The sequence below is a fragment of the Salmo salar genome, chromosome 23 (genome assembly GCF_965601325.2).
Source record: "Salmo salar chromosome 23, fSalSal1, whole genome shotgun sequence".
Taxonomy (NCBI): Eukaryota; Metazoa; Chordata; class Actinopteri; order Salmoniformes; family Salmonidae; genus Salmo; species Salmo salar.
In genome coordinates, this window is record NC_138313.1 from 38,711,044 (window position 1) to 38,729,874 (window position 18,831).

An 18,831-nucleotide genomic window follows, 5' to 3' on the forward strand; every position below is an offset into this window, starting at 1 on the left:
TTTAATGTTTTGGGCGGGGTCTGCCTTTTTCTCATAGTAAATGAGTGTGGTTAGCCATTGGACTCTCATGTTAAAGCCAAGTTAAATGAGTGTGTGGGTATGCAATAGCATTGAATCAATTCAATGACACACTAAAAGTAGCACGTATAACTTGCAAAGCACATTGCCGTAGACTAGATGGTATAAAGGCTGGTTAGTTCTGCTACATTAAAGCACACTTGGTCACATGAGAGCCAGGAGACCCTCAGCCACTCACACATGCACACGCGCACACATGGCCACACACGCACACACACACACAGAAGCATAAGACGTGCCAGAGATGATCAGACTTACACATTCAGATCAGTTTTAATGTAATTTATTTAAGGCTATACCCTCCCTCCATCGTTCTCTCCTCCCTCCTCCTCCACTCCCCTCTCCTTCCCTACTCTAATCGCTCTGTTGTGGTGTTAGTTCGAGCTTGGTGGTGGTTTCTCCTCCCTCACAGGAAACTCTCTCTCTCTTTAACTCTCTCTTTCTCTCTCTCTCCCTCTTGCTCTCTCTTCCTTTACACTATATAAGTGTGGTGGTTGGATTGTGTGTCAGACAGAGTAAAGGAATACTAGAGTGTAGGACAGATGGAGAGGGGCACAATTCCTGTGCCCCACCCCCTGCCCCCACCCCCTCTCTCCCCGGGATTGGCTGATGTGATGGTCGCCGTGCAGGATCTACAGGTGAGAGATCTCTCTGATTCGTCAGATTCCGACATTTCTCTCACACAAACCACATAATATAAACGAACAAAAATAGCTTTTACTAAACAGCTTTCAAACTAATGGCACAACAGCAGCGTGAATAGGATGTCTTTTTTAAAGTTATGTTTTTGTGCCTGTCAAGGGGCTGGGTCTGACCAATAGCTCTTAACTACAGGACTGGACACAAACAAGCTGAACAATGCTGGAGACAATTTGTGCCTATAATGTTGGGTTTCCTTTGCTCTTGAGAAACACTCATTACTCATTAATAGGAGGCATTTTTTAAAGTTATGTTTTTGTGCCAGTAAAGGGGCTGTGTCTGACCTGGAATGTTCACTCGTAGACTGCATTTAGACAGGCAGCCCAAATTTCTGATATTTTCTTTCACTATTTGGTCTTTTGACCAATCAGTTCAGAATCTAAACACAGCCTTACAATACTGCACAGTACAAGTCAGTCACTGTGCCTTAGACAGCGCTGGTTTCTACCCCATCTTTTCATGTTTGCCATCTTTGTTCATGTTCACACTTAATGACGAACATAAAAGAGACATTTCAAAGTTTAGCTGTGGGAGCGAGGCTGGCGAGACAAGCATGTTTAACTGCAGAATTAAATTACATTACAACCCCTATAAAACATCAATTTTGTTTGGGGTTGCCTATTTTTTAATCTTCTCTTCACATAATTAAAACCGAACAGTAAGAATGCCTCCTATAGAGATGAAAATAAGAGGCCTTTGGGAGGAGAGTTAGATACCTGAATACCTGAGGGGATTTTGGCTCATGGATAAAGCGCTTCTCTGGCTCTGGGATGATAGTGACGAGGGACGAGTTATGCCCCCACACAAGCAGAGAGATGAGCCAGACACGCTGCAGGACTGACAGATTGTGTTGACAATGTTTGGGCTGCTTCCTGTAGGTTCACCGCGGGGTAAAGGTTCTGGCACAATCTGAGGTGTTGCGTTATATGTGTTTCTCTCTGCCACACTCTCTCTTCCTGTGCCCTCTCTTTCTATTTGCTATCATTTTCTTTCTTTCTCTCTCTCTCTCTCAATGTATTTATAAATCCCTTTTTACATCAGCAGATGTCACAAAGTGCTTTTACAGAAACACAGCCTAAAACCCCAAACAGCAAGCAATGCAAATGTAGAAGCACGTGGCTAGGAAAACCTCCCTATAAAAGGCAGGAACGTAGGAAGAAACCTAGAGAGGAACAAGGCTCTGAGTGGTGACCAGTCCTCTTCTGGCTGTGCCCAGTGGAGATTATAAGAGTACATGGCCATTAAGGCCAGATCGATGACCAGCAGGGTCAAATAACAGGGGTTATAGAGGGTGCAGATCAGTACCTCAGGTGTAAATGTCAGTTGACTTTTCATAGTCGAGCATTAAGAGGTTGAGACAGCAGGTGCGGCAGAGAGAGAGGGAGAGGGAGGGTCGAAACAGCAGGTCCGGGATAAGTTAGCGCGTCCGGTGAACAGGTCCGGGTTCCATAGCCGCAGGCAGAACAGCAGAAACTGGATCAGCAGCATGACCAGGTGGACTGGGGACGGGGACAGCCAGAAGTCATCAGGCCAGGTAGTCCTGAGCAATGGTCCTAGGGCTCAGGTCCTCCGAGAGCGGAGAGAGAGAGAGAGTGATGGGAGAATAAGAGGGAGCATACTTAAGATCACAAAGGACACCAGATAAAACAGGAGAATTACACCAGATAGGACAGAGTGACCCTAGCCCCTCGGCTGTTTTAGCCATCCAGCAAGGAAGGATCCACCTCAAACCAAAACAAAACAGTACTGTAGATTAGCTCAGCATTTCTTAATCCTCCTCTCCCAGTACCCCTGGCAATGTCGGGTGCTGTTACAACATATTTCTAAATGTACTGTTTAAAAGGCCCATGGCAGTCAACAAAAATACTTTTCATGTGTTTTATATATATTTCCACACTGTGATGTTTGAATTATACTCTAAAATGGTGAAAATTATGTTAATTCCCTTTTAGTGTAAGAGCTGTTTGAAAAGACCACCTGACATTTCTGCCTGTTTTGGTGGGATGAAGTTTTGGCCTGCCTGGTGACATCACCAGGTGACAATTTAGTCAATAGACCAATAAGAAAGAGAGTTCCAAACCTCTATCAATAACAGCTACCTTTCAGTTTTCCCCTCCCCACTCAGACCACTCCCAGACAGTCCTAGCAAAATTATTGCTTGAGAAATTGCCCTTTGCTAAGTAAACAATCAAAGTAAGGTACTTAATTGCTACCCAAAAAATATTTGATAGTGAGATAAAAATGTCTGCATGTTACCTTTAAGGGATACTTAGGGATTTTGACAATTAGGCCCTTTATCTACTTCCCCAGAGTTAGATGAACTTGTGGATACCATTGTTATGTCTCTGTGTCCAGTATGAAGCATGCTAACACATACCTATAGACTTCCAGACAATGAGCTAATGCTAGTTAGCATTGGCTTGCAAAACTACCTCTAACTTCCTTCATACTGCACAGACATAAAAATGGTATCCACAAGTTCTGACTGATCTGACTGATGTTGCCAAAATCGAAGTATTCCTTTAAATGAACAGTGAAATGGAATAATATTTTCTCACTATATCTCCTACAAATCACTTTAAGTTCACATTTGAGTTTACAGTCACAGTTCTTGGTCCAATAGATGTTCCAACATCTTTAAACACTAAGTGAGGTATGCAGGGATGAATTGTAGATGAGCTGTCATTGGCTAGAACAGATACTTAAAAACAGTTCAGTTTTAGAAGTTGTTGATGTTGGTCAGAAGGCTTCCATGTAAACCACAGTCATCAACAAAATCTTATCTTAATTGCTACCAGATAGGTCTGCGGGTTCCGGGCAGAAAGATAAATCATTCAATTTGACAGTCCGCCAAACTTACACGCTTCCTCCAATATACAACATCTGTGGTTGCTTGCCTTCTCTTGGAAAAGGCAATTTTATTATTTACATTTATTATGTTATTATACCATATGTACACAATAACATCTGCAAAAGGCATTGAATCCTAGCAATATTTCAAAACGGGTTGCACTTAGTCAATGTTAGTGTTATTTTTTTGGGGGGGGATAGATCAGCTTTAATCTTGCAGTTAGATTGTGGCTTCTATCAATGTAATTGTCTGCATCATTTCCAATCCCCCATATATATTATTTTAAATATATATATATGTTTTAGATATATTTTCCTTCTTTATTATTTTCCCCTTACCTACCATCCCTCCCCTAATTGAAGTAAACTAATGGACAACAATACTTAGGCTTCTACTTCCAGCTCATACATACTACAGTTGAAGTCGGAAGTTTACACACACTTAGGTTGGAGTCATTAAAACTCGTTTTTCAACCACTCCACACATTTCTTGTTAATAAACTATAGTTTTGGCAAGTTGGTTAGGACATCTACTTTGTGCATGACACAAGTCATTTTTCCAACAATTGTTTACAGACAGATTATTTCACTCATAATTCACTGTATCACAATTCCAGTGGGTCAGAAGTTTACATACACTAAGTTGACTGTGCCTTTAAACAGCTTGGAAAATTAGAGAAGATGATGTCATGGCTTTAAAAGCTTCTGATAGGCTAATTAACATAATTTGAGTCCATTGGATGTGTACTTGTGAATGAATTTTAAGGCCTACCTTCAAACTCAGTGCCTCTTTGCTTGACATCATGGGAAAATCAAAAGAAATCAGCCAAGACCTCAGAAAAAAATGGTAGACCTCCACAAGTCTGGTTCATCCTTGGGAGAAATTTCCAAATGCCTGAAGGTACCACGTTCATCTGTACAAACTCAGAAAGGAGATGCGTTCTGTCTCCTAGAGATGAACGTACTTTAGTGCGAAAAGTGCAAATCAATCCCAGAACAACAACAAAGGACCTTGTTTCCTCCAGCATTTACACAGGTACAAAAGTATCTATATCCACAGTATAATGACTCCTATATCGACATAACCTGAAAGGCCGCTCAGCAAGGAAGAAGCCACTGCTCCAAAACTGCCATAAAAAAGACAGACTACGGTTTGCAACTGCACATGGGGACAAAGATCATACTTTTTGGAGAAATGTCAGCTGGTCTGATGAAACGAAAATATAATTGTTTGGCCATAATGATCATCGTTATGTTTGGAGGAAAAAGAGGGAGGCATGCAAGCCAAAGAACAACATCCCAACCGTGAAGCACGGGGGTAGCAGCATCATGTTGTGGGGGTGCTTTGCTGCAGGAGGGACTGGTGCACTTCACAAAATAGATGGCATCATGAGGAAAGAAAATGATGTGGATATATTGAAGCAACATCTCAGACATCAGTTGCACCCCTGACTTTTTGCCCTCAAAACAGCCTCAATTCATCGGGGCATGGACTCTACAAGGTATCAAAGCGTTCCACAGGGATGCTGGACCATGTTGACTCCAATGCTTCCCAAAGTTGTGTCAAGTTGTCTGGATGTCCTTTGGGTGGTGGGCCATTCTTGATACACATGGGAAACTGTTGAGCAAGAAAAACCCAGCAGGGTTTCAGTTCTTGACACAAACTGGTGCGCCTGGCACCTACTAACTTACCCAGTTTAAAGGCACCTCAATATTTTATCCCGCCCATTCACCTTCTGAATGGCACACACACACAATCCAGTATCAATTGTCTCAAGGCTTAGAAATGATTCTTTAACCTGTCTCCTCCCCTTCATCAATAAGGGATCATAGACATTTATATTTCTGTCATTTAGCAGACACCCTTATCCTGAGCAACTTAAATTTAGTGCGTTCATCTTAAGATAGCTAGGTGGGACAACCACATATCACAGGCATAGAAAGTACATGGTTACTCAATAAAGTAGCTATGAGTAGAGTCAGAGCTAGAAAGGGGGTCAGGGAGAGGTCTCGGGGGGAAATTGACATACTTGAGTAAAAGTAAAAATACCTTAATAGAAAATGACTCAAGTAAAAGTGAAAGTCACCCAGTAAAATACAACTTGAGTAAAAGTCTAAAAGTATTTGGTTTTAAATAGACTTAAGTATCAAAAGTAAATGTAATTTCTAAAATGTATATACGTATCAAAAATAGAAGTAAAAGTAAAAATCTTTTCAAGTTCCTGATATTAAGCAAATGTATTTTTTTTATTCACGGAAAGCCAGGGGCACACTCCAACACTCCAGACATAATTTACAAATGAAGCATGTGTGTTTAGTGAGTCCGCCAGATCAAAGGAAGTAGGGATGACCAGTAATATTTTCTTGATAAGTGTGTGAATTGGACCCTTTTCCTAAAACATTTTCTTTAGGAATGTAGTGAAGTAAGAGTAAAAGTTGTCAAAAATATAAATAGTACAGATACCCCCCAAAACTACATAGGTTGTCAAAAATAGAATTGTACAGACTCCCCCCAAAACGACTTAGCTTGTACTTTGTAGTATTTTTACTTAGGTACTTACACCACTGGGGTGGGTCAAGTGCAAGTGCTGGTTCACCTCATCGAGTAGCAGAATGGAGTGCTCAGGCTGGGGTGTAGGGTTTGAGCATAGGTGTAAGGTAGGGAGGGGCAGTTCCTCTTGCTGTTCCATAGGTAAGCACCATGGTCTTGTAGTGGATGCGAGCTTTGACTGGAAGCCAGTGGAGTGTGCAGAGGAGCGGGGTAACATGAGAGAACTTGGGAAGCTTGATAACCAGGCGGGCTGCAGCATTCTGGATAAGTTGCAGCGAGTCACTGCTACAACAACTCTATGGATGTTGTAGAGCATGAACCTGCAGGAGCGAGTCACTGCTTTGATGTTTGCAGAGAATGACAGGGTGTTGTCTAGGGTCATGCCAAGGTTTGTTGCACTCTGGGAAGGCGACACTGTGGAGTGGTAGGAAATGGCTTTAGTAGCAGATACAGAGGAAGAGAAGGTAGAGAGGAGGGAGTGAAAGGATGATAGGTCCTCCGGAAGTTTAGTTTTCCTCCATTTTTGTTCAGCTGCCCGCAGCCCTGTTCTGTAGGCTCGCAATGAGTCACTCAGCCACGGAGCAGGAGGGGAGGGCCGAGCCGGCCCGGGAAGAAACGGGACAGTGCGAGTCATAGGATGCTGAAAGGGAGGAGAGTAGGGTCAAAGAGGCAGAAGCAGGATACAGGAGGGAGAAGGTAATATGTACATGTAGGTAGAGTTATTAGCAGAAGGGAGAGATGATAGGATAGAAGAGGAGAGAGTAGTGGGAGAGAGAGAGAGCAAAGATTGTGATGCGCATGACCATCTGGGTAGGGGCTGAGTGGTTAGGGTTGGAGGAAAGGGAGACAGAAAAGGAAACAAAGTAGTGATCAGAGACCTGGAGGGGGGTTGCAGTGAGATTAGTAGGCGAGCAGCCTCTAGTAAAGATGAGGTCAAGGGTATTGCCTGCCTTGTGAGTTGGAGGTGATTGGGAAAGAATGAGGTCAAAAGAGGCAAGGAGGGGAAGAGAGCTTTTACCTGGATTCGTGGAAAGAGCAGGTGTTCTTAATGTTTTGTATACTCAGTGTGCTGGTACATAATCTTATTCCCGGCTTGAAACTCTGACTCAGGCATTTGGTAAATCAGCAGGTACAATGTTGGGAACAGTTGTCGTTAAACACTGGTAGAAAACTCTAAAAAGGCATCTGGTGACAATGTACAAACATGCCTGTGAGGGATGCAGTGGCCATCCCTCTGATCAGGGTACAGCTAGATGTGGTGTGGACATGAGCAGTCTGCCCAGCTCATGGTTTAGTCAGATCCCTGGGTGTCAATTGACAAGGCATCAAGGCGTCATGGCAACATGCATGCCAACATTCTGATCTATTTGTGTATGGCTAATAAATTAACCAAATAGAAACAGAAACTCGCTCAACAGCAGAAAACTTTAAGCACAGGTGCAAACAACCTACATTGTTGTACACAGTATGGGATATTCTCTAAGCCGATTAGCATTGTTGTGAAACACTATATGATAAAATGACCCCTCATCTATAATCCCTAATGTCCTCTCTCTTCCTTTCTCCTTCTCTCTCACTCACTATCCCTCTCTTTCTCTCTCTCTCTTCCTCACCCACTCTTTCTCTCTCCATCATTCCTCTATATTGTTCACTCTCTCTCACTCCCTTTCACTCTCTGTCCTTCTTCTGTCTGTATCATTCACTATCTTACTCGCTCTCTCTCTCTCTTCCTTTCTCTCTCTTCAGGATGTTTGACAGCCCTTCCCATTGACCCAAGCCCGAGGATGCTCATGGTGCCCGTCGGAAGTGGCCAACCTCACCACACCGTGCCTGTGGCCTGCGCCCTCACCTGTTCCTGGCTCCTGCTACTCTTTCATGCCGCCTTCAGCCAGAAACCTGCCAAGCTGCCCCTGGTGGGCCGCAAGCCCTTCATCGCTGCCTGGAACGCACCGCTGGACCTGTGCACTGTCAAGTACAATGTCCACACCAACCTGGAGCAACTCTTCCACATTAGTGGCAGTCCGCGGGCCGTCCACACTGGCCAGAACGTTACCATTTTCTACGCCAACCGGCTGGGCCTCTACCCTTTCTACACGGACCACAGCATCCCTATCAACGGAGGCCTGCCCCAAAACTGCAACATGAATGACCATCTCCTCAAGGCCTACAGGGATATCAACCATTTTATCCCCTCGGAGGACTTTGCCGGTCTGGCGGTCATTGACTGGGAGTACTGGCGCCCACAGTGGAGCCGCAACTGGCACAAGAAAGACATTTACCGGCGGAAGTCGAGGGAGCTGATCGCACAGGCCTATGTCAACGTGACTTCATCACAAATCGAAGAGCTGGCGAGCAAACGCTTTGAGAAGAGTGCTCGGGCGTTCATGCAGAAGACTGTCCAGCTAGGGACGTTGCTTCGCCCCAACGGACTCTGGGGCTTCTACCTCTATCCGGACTGCCACAACTACAACCTGTATGAGCACAACTACACAGGCTCCTGCCCTCTGCTGGAGAGCCGGCGTAATGACGAACTGCTCTGGTTGTGGAACAGCAGCACAGCACTGTTTCCCTCAGTGGCTATCAGGAAGAGCCAAACAGACAGTGTCAGCAACCTCCATTTCTCCCAGTTCAGGGTGCTGGAGTCTCTGAGGATAGCTGGGCTCACCTCACATGGCTATGATCTGCCCACGTTCGTGTACACACGCCTGGGCTACAGAGACGAGGCAATGGCCTTCCTCACCACGGTAAGACTGTCACACTTAATAACCCAAAGGTCTAAAATCAAATGCTTTTCATCCTACATGATCCCAATGGGACTGGTAATTCACTGATTCTTAGTTGATACTACAAAACTTTGGAATGCTTTACACACAGGATCAGTTTAGACATAACTTGTTTGACTGGGAACTATTTATTTTTGGCATTCTTTAACCTACACTAATTTGTTTCCCTCTCAGCAGTCAACACTATTTAGAGTACTGCATCATAAGTTGTGTGCAGGCAATTCTGCTTTTCCTAAGGAGACATTAGCACCATCTTGTGGCTGCTTAAATAAGTTGAAAATGTGGTGGAATTATCCTGTCTGTGTGTCTATGTGAATTGCAGAAAGACTTGATCCACACCATTGGGGAGAGTGCTGCTCTTGGTGCTGCTGGTTTTGTGATCTGGGGAGACCTCAACCTCACCTCATCCAGAGTGAGTCTGATTCTCCATCTTTACTGTTATCTAATATAATTCACATTAAAGTTAGACCATCCAAGTGTTACACAAGCTAGAATAGAGAAGAGCCAAAAAGGCTGGCGTTAGGGCAATGAACTGCTCTGAAAAAGACAAATCCTTAATTAAAGCTATGAAAATAAAGTGCTTGCTATTTCATTCTGTTTGGAATTATTTTTGCTGTCAACACCTCCAAGGCCTGTGTACATCTGCCATTCAAAATGAGGCTTTGAGAAGAAATGTAATGTATTCCTAAATGTATTCCAAACATTATTCCTACTAAGCATTTACCAATGGCGACGTCTTTTGGATGTCTTTTTTTGGTGCAGTCTGGACTGGCCTTGTTTTCAGCGTACAAGGATGCAGATTTTTGGTCTCAACTTTATTTTGGCCAAACATTTTTATTTTATTTATTTTTATTTCACCTTTATTTAACCAGGTAGGCAAGTTTAGAACAAGTTCTCATTTACAATTGCAACCTGGCCAAGATAAAGCAAAGCAGTTTGACACATACAACAACACATGGAGTAAAACAAACATACAGTCAATAATACAGTAGAAAAATAAGTCTATATACAATGTGAGCAAATGAGGTGAGATAAGGGAGGTAAAGGCAAAAAAAGGCCATGGTGGCGAAGTACATACAATATAGCAAGTAAAACACTGTAATGGTAGATTTGCAGTGGAAGAAAGTACAAAGTAGAAATAGAAATAATTGGGTGCAAAGGAGCAAAATAAATAAATAAATACAGTAGGGGAAGAGGTAAATTTGGGCTAAATTATAGATGGGCTATGAACAGGTGCAGTAATCTGTGAGCTGCTCTGACAGATGGTGCTTAAAGCTAGTGAGGGAGATAAGCGTTTCCAGTTTCAGAGATTTTTGTAGTTCGTTCCAGTCATTGGCAGCAGAGAACTGGAAGGAGAGGCAGCCAAAGGAGGAATTGGCTTTGGGGGTGACCAGTGAGCTATACCTGCTGGATCGTGTGCTACAAGTGGGTGCTGCTATGGTGACCAGTGAGCTGAGATAAGGGGGGACTTTACCTAGCAGGGTCTTTTAGATGACCTGGAGCCAGTGGGTTTGGCGACGAGTATGAAGCGAGGGCCAGCCAACGAGAGCATACAGGTCGCAGTGGTGGGTAGTAGATGGGGCTTTGGTGACAAAACGGAAGGCACTGTGATAGACTGCATCCAATTTATTGAGTAGGGTATTGGAGGCTATTTTGTAAATGACATCGCCGAAGTCGAGGATTGGTAGGATAGTCAGTTTTATGAGGGTATGTTTGGCAGCATGAGTGAAGGATGCTTTGTTGCGAAATAGGAAGCCGATTCTAGATTTAACTTTGGATTGGAGATGTTTGATGTGAGTCTGAAAGGAGAGTTTACAGTCTAACCAGACACCTAGGTATTTGTAGTTGTCCACATATTCTAAGTCAGAACCGTCTAGAGTAGTGATGCTGGACAGGCGGGCAGGTGCAGGCAGCGATCGTGTGGCTCAGTTGGTAGAGCATGGTGTTTGCAACGCCAGGGCTGTGGGTTCGATTCCCACGGGTGACCTGTACAGAGAAAAAAATGTATGCATTCACTACTGTAAGTCGTGAGAGCATCTGCTAAATGACAAAAATGTAAAGAGCATGCATTTAGTTTTACTTGTATTTAAGAGCAGTTGGAGGCCACGGAAGGAGAGTTGTATGGCACTGAAGCTCGACTGGAGGGTTGTTAACACAGTGTCCAAGAAGGGCCAGAACTATACAGAATGGTGTCGTCTGCGTAGAGGTGGATCAGAGACTCACCAGCAGCAAGAGCAACATCATTGATATATACAGAGAAGAGAGTCGGCCCAAGAATTGAACCCTGTGGCACCCCCATAGAGACTGCCAGAGGTCCGGACAACAGGCCCTCCGATTTGACACTGAACTCTATCTGAGAAGTAGTTGTTGAACCAGGCGAGTCAATCATTTGAGAAACCAAGACTATTGAGTCTGCCGATGAGGATGTGGTGATTGACAGAGTCGAAAGCCCTGGCCAGGTCAATGAATACGGCTTCACAGTATTGTTTCTTATCGATGGCGGTTAAGATATCGTTTAAGACCTTGAGCGTGGCTGAGGTGCACCCATGACCAACTCTGAAACCAGATTGCATAGCGGAGAACGTGCGGTGGGATTCAAAATGGTTGGTAATCTGTTTGTTGACTTGGCTTTCAAAGACCTTAGAAAGGCAGGGTAGGATAGATATAGGTCTGTAGCAGTTTGGGTCAAGAGTGTCCCCCCCTTTGAAGAGGGGGATGACCGCAGCTGCTTTCCAATCTTTGGGAATCTCAGACGACACGAAAGAGAGGTTGACTAGGCTAGTAATAGGGGTTGCATCAATTTCGGCAGATAATTTTAGAAAGAGAGGCTCTACAGTGAAATGAGCCAATAAACACTAACCAGAACAGCAATGGACAAGGCATATTGACATTAAGGAGAGGCATGCTTAGCCGAGTGATCATAAGGGTCCAGTGAGTAGTGAGGTTGGTTGGGGTCACGGCGATTCAGACAGCTAGCCGGGCCATGGGTAGCAAGCTGGCAGAAGATGGTCTGTTTTTAGCCACCTCATGCATTTCCGTCGGTAGATTAGTGGGGTTCTGTGTGGTAGAGGGGACCAATCCAATTGGCAAAGTAGTTATAGGTATAGTGGCCCAAGAAAATTGTCCGATAGACCTATTCAGATAGCAGCCGATAAGACAGCTAACGATTAGCGGGCCGCAGATGGGCGTTCAGGTTACGTCGCGACGGAGGGGCCAGTTGGATAACTCCCTCGGGCAGATAACGTCGGTAGTCCAGTCGTGAAGGCCCGGTGGGGCTCCGCATCGGCAATAAAACGGGTCCGGATAGGTGATTGTAGCCAAGGAGTGGCTGATGGAACTCTTCAGCTGGCTAGCTCCGGAATAATTGATGTTTGCTCTGGGACCGACGTTAGCCAATAGTCACTCGGATAGCAGCTAGCTAGCCAGTGAACTGGCTAACTTCTGTTTGGCTTTTGTTGTGGATTTCAGATTTGAGGTGAATAATCCTTTTTTTAAACAATCGGTGAGGCGGGTTGCAGGAGAGTGTTTTGAAGTTGAGTTTTTAGAAAAAATATATATAAAAAGATATGCGAAGAAAATATGTAAATATATATATATACATGGGACACGACAAGACGAGGACAAAGGACGTCTGACTGCTATGCCATCTTGGAAAGATCTGATCAGATCAGAAAATAGGCATCTATGTTTGGTTCAGATTTTGTCAGGTCTGGACCAGCCTTGATTTCTACATCCACAGATGTCTGTTCCGGACTTGCCTATATTTGGCCCAAACAGACGTTTATAATTGGTTCAGATTTGGTCTGGTCCAGATCACCCTGGAATTGGCCCAAACATAGACGTCTATAAATGGTTCAGATTTAATCCGGTCCGGTTTGGACTGCACAGTACAGCTTTGATTTGGTCCGGTCCAGATTAACCTGGAATTGGCCCAAACATAGACGTCTATAAATGGTTCAGATTTAATCCGGTCCGGTTTGGACTGCACAGTACAGCACATTATGAAAAGTAGAGTACAGTACATTACAGTACAGTAGAGCACATTAAGGAACAGTAAAGTATAGAAAAGTAAAGTATAGTGTACTGTTTTGCACCCCACTATACTCTACTGAATTAAACTATACTGTACTGTACTGAATTATACAACGGGTGGGTCTAATCCTGAATGCTGATTGGTTAAAACCGCATTCCAGCAGGTGTCTATTTCACAAGTTACCACTGACTGAATCTATGATGTTGAAATGCCTATTTACTCTGTTCCATCTTCGCTAGAAAACAGCTTAAACAAATGCAAATGAAGCTACTTTGCTGTTATTCTGGCTGCACTTTTTGACATGACTGTAAATTAACCGTAGTTGGCTAGCTAGCAAGCAAGGGATAAGAACGTTGCCAGTCAGTATGGCAATGGAACATTTAGAATGAACGACTGGATCGTGTCTATAGATACAGAACAAAAAGAATGAACGACTGGGTCGTGTCCATAGATATAGAACAAAAATAACGAACGACTGGGTTGCACCTCTAGCAACCCTAGATTTGTGTCAGGACTATATCTTGTGGAAGGATGAAATAGTACGAATAAATTAATCAAAATAACATTTTTAATGAAATATGTCAAATATGTCAATCATTATTTTAATATGTTGGTAACCCGTTGTATAAAGGTGATAATGCCCCCGCATAAAGATAATAACACCCATGCCAATATATCCAACAAACACTGGCTTCAAGGGCATTATCACTTAATTAAACTCTACTGTAATGAATTAAACTGTACTGTACTGTACAAAACTGTACTTTATTGTACTGTACTGTACTCTACTGAATTAAACTATACTGTACTCTCCTTTACTGTACTCTACTGTACTCTATTCTACTGAATTAAACTCTACTGTACTGTACTCAACTGTACTCTACTTTACTAAACATATGGGAGGCAGGTAGCCTAGCTTTAAGAGCGTTGGACCAGTAACCAAAAGGTTACTGGTTCGAATCCCTGACCCGACTAGGTGAACCATCTGTCGATATGCAAGACAATCTGTTGATGAGCAAGGCACGAAACACAAATTGCTCCTGTATGTCGCTCTGGATAAGAGTGTCTGCTAAAATGTAATGTAAATATAAACTGTGCAGTACTGTGATGTTCAAACTTGTGAAACATAGCCTAGACGTCTATGATTCGGTTGGACAGACCACATTTGTAGTTGTTTGGGTGTGGAGCTCATTAGAATAATACCCAGCACGCTTTGCAAGTGTTTGTTTTTACATTTACAATAATGTAATACATATTATGTTGCAATCTTCATTTGGCTCACCGTTCCTATTTTAAGAGGCTTAATAAATTATTATTGTGATATAATGCTTACTTCATTGATAATGTATGTGCAGTTGAAATTTGAAAAAATACTTATTTCAATATCTGTAAATTATCTCTTTTCAATGTCTGGAAAATACATGTTTTTGACGTCTTTGTCCGGAAAACTTGTATTTTCTCCTTTCATTCAGCACCTCAAATGCACTTGATTACAATGTCCCGAAAACAAGTATTTTCAACATCTGGAAAATAAGTATTTTTGACATCTGGATAACACATATTTTCTGCATCCGGAAAATAAGTATTTTCACCTTTCATTCAGCAGATAAAATACACCGTCAACATCTGGAAAATAAGTCTAAAATATGTATTTTCAACTTCATTTTGCTTACTGGGTTCTCTTGGAGCTTGAGTTGGAACTTCAAGCATTTTATATATCTGGGTGTAAGACATACCAATGCTATAAGGAGGACAATAGTTGGTTGACAATAGCTGAAAACCAACAGAGAATAGTTATGACAGTATAGGGCAGCGCTCTCTAAAGTATATAAGGGATTATCGTGGATTGCACAATGCCCTTATTTGTTTGACTGTCTATTCCTTTTTTTTTTTTTTCTCTCTCTCTCTCTCTCTCTCTCTCTCTCTCTCTCTCTCTCTCTCTTGTCTCCAGCACAACTGCACAAAGGTGAAGTCCTTCCTGAACCAGCGCTTGGGTCAGTACATCACCAATGTGACACGGGCTGCAGAGGTCTGCAGTGACTTCCTGTGCCAGAGCAACGGCCGCTGTGTCCGCAGGGACCTCCACGCCCCGTACTACCTCCACCTAAGCGGAGACAGCTACCACATCCAGCCTTCAGGGGAAGGGGACTTTGTGGTCACTGGCTGGCACTCACAGCACGAGCTCCAACTACTGGCCGAGAGGTTCCGCTGTCACTGCTATGAGGGACACACCGGGGAGAAGTGTGACAGCCTGAACAAGGTGGTGGAAGAAGAGGAGGAAGAGGAGGGGGGAGAGGGGGAGGAGGAGCAGAGGGAAAGTGCGGCTTCACGAACTGGGAACACCCTTGGCTTGGTGGTGTTGCTCCTCCTATTGAACTTTATCCTTAGTGGGGACTGTTGTATGATGATAGCACTTTAAGTGCCATGTATTATTTGCGGTAGTGGAGACAGAGCTTGAAGTCACTTCCATGGGAACTGCTTTCATGCAATGCTTTGTCATTTTTCAACTGGGGTCCTTCACTATAATGGGTAACACTTTACTTGAAGGGTACCACCTTGTCAGCTCAGGGATTGAAACTAACAACCTTTCAGTTACTGGCCCAATGCTCTAACTGCTAGGCTACCTGCCACCCTAAATGCTTATCCTGTCATCAAACCTACTTTATGCTATCATTAAGCCTTACTATATATTAGGGTCAATTTAAACTGTGGGCTGTTTTTTGTCATTTTGCCATTAGGCATGCGCTGCTCCCTTTGCCAGCAACGACATGTATTTGCTGAAAGTAAGGTAACATCCAAACCCTATTAATTCACACAAAACACCATAACTATTGGTAGTATTGTAAGTTCTGACAATTTAATGATATCTGGGACTCTTGCAGTTTCATCTAGCAATAAGCTTGGTAATTCCACAACGCAAAGTTTATTATTTTTTTAACTGTACGCTATCATTGAATGCTAATTAATTTGAACGGATTATCTAATTTGACTACTGGAGGAACAATAAAGTTTTAAAAAGTTCCTTGGCACAGTGTAATTTGAAAAAGCCTTTAACAAATTGGTGTATCTACATGGAAAAGTTTCTGAACCACTTCACGTTCGGGCCCCGTGGCCTTCTACAGGGAGTACTGTTTAGTAGGCAACGTATAGGAACATTGTGTAACAGAGGCGCTATGGAGGTTGCCAGCTGTTTCCTTCCTACGCCTTTTTGCAAACATTGGTGTTCAAGTTATCTTTCAACTGGACATCTCATCGATTCACAGGTGTATGTTCAAAAGAACCCAAAGCCTTACGTATCACTCTGACATTGAAGCTCAGGTAGGCAGGGGTTAACACTGAGCAGCAACGGAAGAGACAAGGTATGTAATGTCAACACCTTTTGCCTGTCCTCCTTAGTTAGTAGTTTACTGTAGGAGAGTTACAAGGTATTTTCTTGCAACACCAAAGTGAGTGTCTTCTACCCAGGTTACTCTTGAAATGTGTGAAAATGTAAAATAATTTTGATGTACAATTGTTATGCTAAACTGGACTGTAAAACCATTATGTATATAGCCTGTATGTTATTTTAATGTAAAGAACAGAAATGTTTCAAATCTTGCCAATTGTATTCATGTTGTTCTTTACCCATGCACAATGGCACTGTACAAATGTACTCCAGATGTTCTTTCTGTGAAGCACCCAGGGCTAGAGCCATAATTGACTTGGCATCAATATAAGGCATGTCAGCATTTTGATAGCCGCCAACATTTCTTTTTGGATTGCTTTACTCACTTTTTGTTCATGTTTTATGTGTATGGACAAGTGGCTCATATAAGTAGTTCATACAATTTATTTCATTATGTCTACTGACTGTGGTTTCACTGTAGACAAATACATCTCAGTGTGGATGATTTCATAATCTCAGCCATCTCAGCTAAAGTAGCCCTGTTGTGCTTTTGCCTAGACCGCACTTAAGATTCCAAGATTGTAAACCAAATACACAAGGATTATATGCAACATATGACAAGTGTTGCTTGAATGTAGATGAACTGCAAAAAAATAAAAAATATCTATCATTTTGGATAAATCAATTTGTTTCTACATTCTGCTTCAAAGCCAAGAAATGTTATTAAATGGCATTATATGGAGGCTGATATCAAGAAATAAACATGGATGACTATTTTCCAATTGACAACATATCAATGAAGATTCTCCATTGAGAATGGTTTTTAATCAGCCCTTAGTAGCCCTTTAACTGTCCCTTAAAGTGGCCCTGAATGTGACCCTTAAAGTTTGGATTCTATTGCATGTGTATTTGGACACATTCCTTCTCTTACACACGATGTGTTAGGCTGATAACTGCAGACAAACACTGATATCCTCGGCACACTCAAGAGGTCAGGTGCCTTGAAGGGCATCTGTGTTTTCCAGAGTGCAGAAACGAGATAGGAGACCAGATATCAGTAAAAGCAGCAGTTTTACAGAAATGTACAGGACCTGCTGTACTGGTTGATAGACACTACTGTTCAAAAGTTTGGGGTTAATTAGAAATGTCCTTGTTTTTGAAAGAAAAGCACATTTTTTGTCCATTAAAATAACATCAAATTGATCAGAAATACAGTGTAGACATTGTTAATGTTGTAAATGACTATTGTAGCTGGAAACGGCTGATTTTTTTATGGAATAGCTACATAGGTGTACAGAGGCCCATTATCAGCAACCATCACTCCTGTGTTCCAATGGAACGTTGTGTTAGCTAATCCAAGTTTATCATTTTAAAAGTCTAATTGATCATTAGAAAACCCTTTTGCAATTATGTTAGCACAACTGAAAACTGTTGTTCTGATTAAAGAAGCAATACAACTGGCCTTCTTTAGAGTGGTTGAGTATCTGGAGCATCAGCATTTGTGGGTTTGATTACAGGCTCAAAATGTCCAGAAAAATAATTTTCTTCTGAAACTCGTCAGTCTATTCTTGTTCTGAGAAATGAAGGCTACTCCATGCGAGAAATTGCCAAGAAACTGAAGATCTCATACAACGCTGTGTACTACTCCTTTCACAGAACAGCGCAAACTGGCTCTAACCAGAATAGAAAGAGGAATGGGAGGCCCCGGTGCACAACTGAGTAAGAGGACAAGTACATTATAGTGTCTAGTTTGAGAAACAGACGCCTCACAAGTCCTCAACTGGCAGCTTCATTAAATAGTACCCGTAAAACACCAGTCTCAACGTCAACAGTGAAGAGGCGACTCTGGGATTCTAGGCAGAGTTCCTCTGTCCAGTGTCTGTGTTCTTTTGCCCATCTTAACCTTTTATTTTTATTGGCCAGTCTGAGATATGGCTTTTTCTTTGCAACTCTGCCTAGAATTATATGCCCATTATTTGGTATCCTTTGGACCAGGGCTCTCAAACCCTGTTCTGAGAGAGCTACCCTCCAGTAGGTTTTCGCTCCAACCACAGTTGTAACTATCCAGTTTATTATTAGATTCAAGTGTGCTACAGGATGGTAGCTCTCTAGGAACAGGGTTGGTGAGTCCTGCTTTGGACAGTATGCAGAGCCTGTTACTGTCACGCCTCGGTACTTATACCTGTGTTCTCTGTTTGTCTGCTGCCAGTTTGTCTTATTTGTCAAGTCAACCAGCATTTTGTCTCAGCTCCTATTTTCCCCAGTCTCTTTTTCTCGCTCTCCTGGTTTTGACCTTTGCCTGTCCTAACTCTGAGCCTGCCTGCCTAACCACTCTGCCTGCCCCCGATCCTGAGCCTGCCTGCCATCCTGTGCCTTTGCCACTACTCTGGATTATTGACCCTGCCTGTCTTGACCTGTTGCTTGCCTGCCCCTGTTGCTGTAATAAACATTG

The 18,831-nt window shown here is 42.9% G+C and overlaps 1 protein-coding gene across 1 annotated transcript; it reads left to right on the forward strand.

The window, feature by feature from the left end:
• Nucleotides 1-539: 539 nt before the first annotated feature.
• hyal4 (hyaluronidase 4) lies at nt 540-17,841 on the forward strand. The gene is made up of 4 exons (XM_014169987.3): nt 540-716; nt 7,925-8,922; nt 9,284-9,373; nt 14,946-17,841. The coding sequence occupies exons 2-4, from the start codon at nt 7,963-7,965 to the stop codon at nt 15,411-15,413; spliced, it is 1,518 nt and encodes a 505-aa protein (XP_014025462.1). The 5' UTR covers nt 540-716; nt 7,925-7,962; the 3' UTR covers nt 15,414-17,841.
• Nucleotides 17,842-18,831: the final 990 nt, after the last annotated feature.

Coding starts and splice junctions, on each gene's coding strand:
- hyal4 (XM_014169987.3), top strand. CDS start 7,963: ATGCTCATGGTGCCCGTCGGAAGTGGCCAACCTCACCACACCGTGCCT. Junction 8,923..9,283: donor CAATGGCCTTCCTCACCACG/GTAAGACTGTCA, acceptor TGTGAATTGCAG/AAAGACTTGATCCACACCAT. Junction 9,374..14,945: donor TCAACCTCACCTCATCCAGA/GTGAGTCTGATT, acceptor TCTTGTCTCCAG/CACAACTGCACAAAGGTGAA.